Here is a 3,107-nt window from a genome sequence, read left to right as displayed (position 1 = left end):
CTCTAAATTCAAGAGCCTCTTTTCTCATTAGTTGTGGTCTTGTCTTTCTTTCTTGCCTTTTTAATGACTTTTGCTTCATTCATGTGTGATGTCCATCCTTCATACCATCCAATAATTTTTCTACTCTTTGTTTATTGGTGTGCAATACATTATGTCTATTCTTGAAATCATTTCTAAATTCATTGTCATATACTCAAGATCATAATGTGGCTTTCATGAGCTTGCTTTAATCTTCTTCATCTTCAACTTGAACATGATTATGAGCAATTGATGGTCTATTCTGTAGGCAGCTTTTGGCCTTGTTTTGACTGATGATATTGTGTTTTTCCATCATGTCTTTCCATGTATGTTGTTGTTCTTGTTAAGTGTGTTGAGTCAGTTACTGACTCACAGGGACTCTTGTAGTATTTCCAAGAAACTGGGTTTGAGCTCCTGACCAGTCCTTACCCCACAGTGCCTCACCAGGACTCCTTCTACAGATGCAATAGATTTTATCCCCATGTTTTCCACCCAGTGAGGGTCACTTGTATAGAGGTTATCTATGTTGTTGAAAAAAATGTATTCCCAGTGGATAAGTTGTTGGTCTTTCAAAGTTCTATAAAATGATCTTTGGCATTTATTCTATTACCAAGGTCATATTTTCTATGTATTGGTCCTTCTTTGTTTCCAAATTTCAAAAAATGTATCTTGATTGCATGTTCGATTAATTTCAGACAACACAAGCTGGTAAAACTTTTCAGTTTCTTCATCTTTGGCATTAGTGGTTCATGTGTAAATCTGTATAACAGTTACGTTAACCAGTCATCCTGTAAGTATGGCACTGTGGGTTAATGCGCTGAACTGCAAGGTCAGTTTGAACTGAAAGGTTCAAGCTCACAGACCTATACAGGGTTACTATGAGTTGGAACTTACTCGATGGCACTTAACAACAAAACAACAAGCCCTAGTTTGGGGGAAAACATCTGGAACATGATGAATGAGATGTTCAAGCCAGTAAATGAGGAGAGACATATATAGGACCCACAAATAACTTTTAATTTAATCTCAATCCTACAGTGAGCATGAGGTACACCCCATAATGTTACTAAAAACCTCGCTGCAAGTCTATCTCTGTGAGAACCACTCAATATGTGCCTTAGATTTCCCAAACTAGCATGGAACTTACCCTTAAGGCACAATCAAATACAATGGGCCGGGAAAATAACTACACATTCTCCAATTGTTAATGTGTTTCTACATGTATTGCTCAAGTTAGAGTTACTTATTTACAGTGCAAGTTATCTTTATTCTGTATCAGTTACCTTACCTAACAAGAATCAAATTCCCAAACCATGGGACAGGCCTGCACTTTTGAAACATGGCAATAGATAAACACCTTTTAAAATTTAATATTTCAAACCCTTTCCTACAGCACAATGCTACAGACCCTACAACTTGCTGCTCAAATAGTTTGACTGGATTCTAGTCCTCTTTGGCTTTACTTTCAGATATTCATCAGCACAACATGATCGTCCAGTCATATAAATGTTTCACCAAACACATTTTTATTTTTTTCACAAAAAATCACTCTCCAAAATTTTCAATGATAATTCTTTAGTTTGTTACTTGCTTTCCTTTGCTGTCCATAAAACACAACTCAAGAGTAAATGCCCTTCCCTATGATTTGTTTCCATATATGTTTTTAACTTCAGGCTTTCTATTTATTGTCATGATTTATTTGTTCTAAATAAAACTCTTTTCATGCTATCTAAACAACTACTCAATTTGTGATATCAATTAAAGAAAATAAATGAAATTGTTGTTAGCTTGAATTAAATAGTTTCCCAAACCGTTGAGTTTAGTAATAGCAGTCAGAGTATGAATGTAACCACAAACATAAGGAAAAAAAGAGATGAGAGTTCAGATTATGTCCTCAATTCAATAAAATACTCTTAATTAGAAAACATCAGTTAAAAGGTAGGGAACATACAATTATTGAAAAAAAAATCTGTATTCATTCTCTTACCGAAACAACAACTACAGGGTTAAAAATGGAAAGATGACTATCCTCAAGTAACTTCAGTAACTTCTGTGTTTCTTGAAAATCAAAGTTCAGAACCTGAATGATCAAAAAGATAAAAGGAAATGAAGCAGTGTATTGAATGGTTTTAAAACTTAGCTAAAGGAGGAAAACGTAAAGATGTTTTATAAAAGTAAAAATATTTATCAAAGCTTAACTTTTAATTATTTAAAACATTTTAAAGAGTTTCCTTATGATTATATACATAAAAATCTAAACTATTAACTATTTCATATATGTGTCACATTATCTGCTTTATGACAGGTTTGTTGTTGTTGTTGTTGTTATTTGCCATGGAGTCAGATCTGACTCATAGTGACCATGTGTAGTTTCTGAGACTGTAAATCTTTCTCCCATGGAACAGCTGGTAGTTTCGAACTGCTGACCGTGAGATTAGCAGCCTGATTCTTAACAACAGCGCTTAAAAGATATAGCTGTAAATATCATCTAAAAAAACATCACCTTCACATTACAAAAATCAGTGAGTTGTAAAAGCAATTTAACTACTTCAGAAGATGAAGCATAAAATTTCCAAATTTATATTGAATAATAAAACCGAGTTAGCAAAATCTTGAATTCAAAGTTTTAAGAATCAATAAAAATTAGTTATCTTTCACATTATATTTATACAGATCTTCAAGTACAATTGATCATTTATATTTACTACTTACATTTACACAAACAAAATTGTAGCATTGATCTAGAATGATTTGCTGAAGATCTCTGCCAGCATGACACAGTGTCCTAGATGTAACATTTATATGCTAGAGGGGAAAAAAATAAGAAATAAACTGATAAACTTGATAACCAAACATGAACATAAACAGTTTCATTACAAAGGAGCATATATCATTGTAGGAAAGGCACAAAGACTCAAGGTGTTAAATACATACAAAAATTAAGTCCCTACAGTATCACATATAATGGACCACCATTCATCTATCAATTTGTCATACTATGGTATTTTGCATATTGTTGTGATGCTGGAAGGTATGCAAAAAGTATATTAAATAGCTCAACTAGAAGAAGAAAGAAGAGGAATAAAAGA

General features: G+C 33.0%; 1 protein-coding gene across 1 annotated transcript in view; it reads right to left on the bottom strand.

Annotated features, from left to right (window-relative positions):
* The window catches only part of ISPD (isoprenoid synthase domain containing), a 393,355-nt gene that overhangs the window by 227,487 nt on the left and 162,761 nt on the right, over positions 1-3,107 (bottom strand). The window contains exons 7-8 of the mRNA XM_006832246.1: positions 2,731-2,823; positions 2,006-2,098 (exon numbers count right to left, since the gene is read on the bottom strand). Coding sequence (XP_006832309.1) covers positions 2,006-2,098; positions 2,731-2,823 — 186 coding nt within the window. The remainder of the gene's footprint in view (positions 1-2,005; positions 2,099-2,730; positions 2,824-3,107) is intronic.

Source organism: Chrysochloris asiatica, unplaced genomic scaffold, assembly GCF_000296735.1.
Source record: "Chrysochloris asiatica unplaced genomic scaffold, ChrAsi1.0 scaffold00006, whole genome shotgun sequence".
Lineage (NCBI taxonomy): Eukaryota > Metazoa > Chordata > Mammalia > Afrosoricida > Chrysochloridae > Chrysochloris > Chrysochloris asiatica.
The sequence above is the reverse complement of the archived record's forward strand: the minus strand, read 5'-3'. Positions and strand labels throughout refer to the sequence as shown.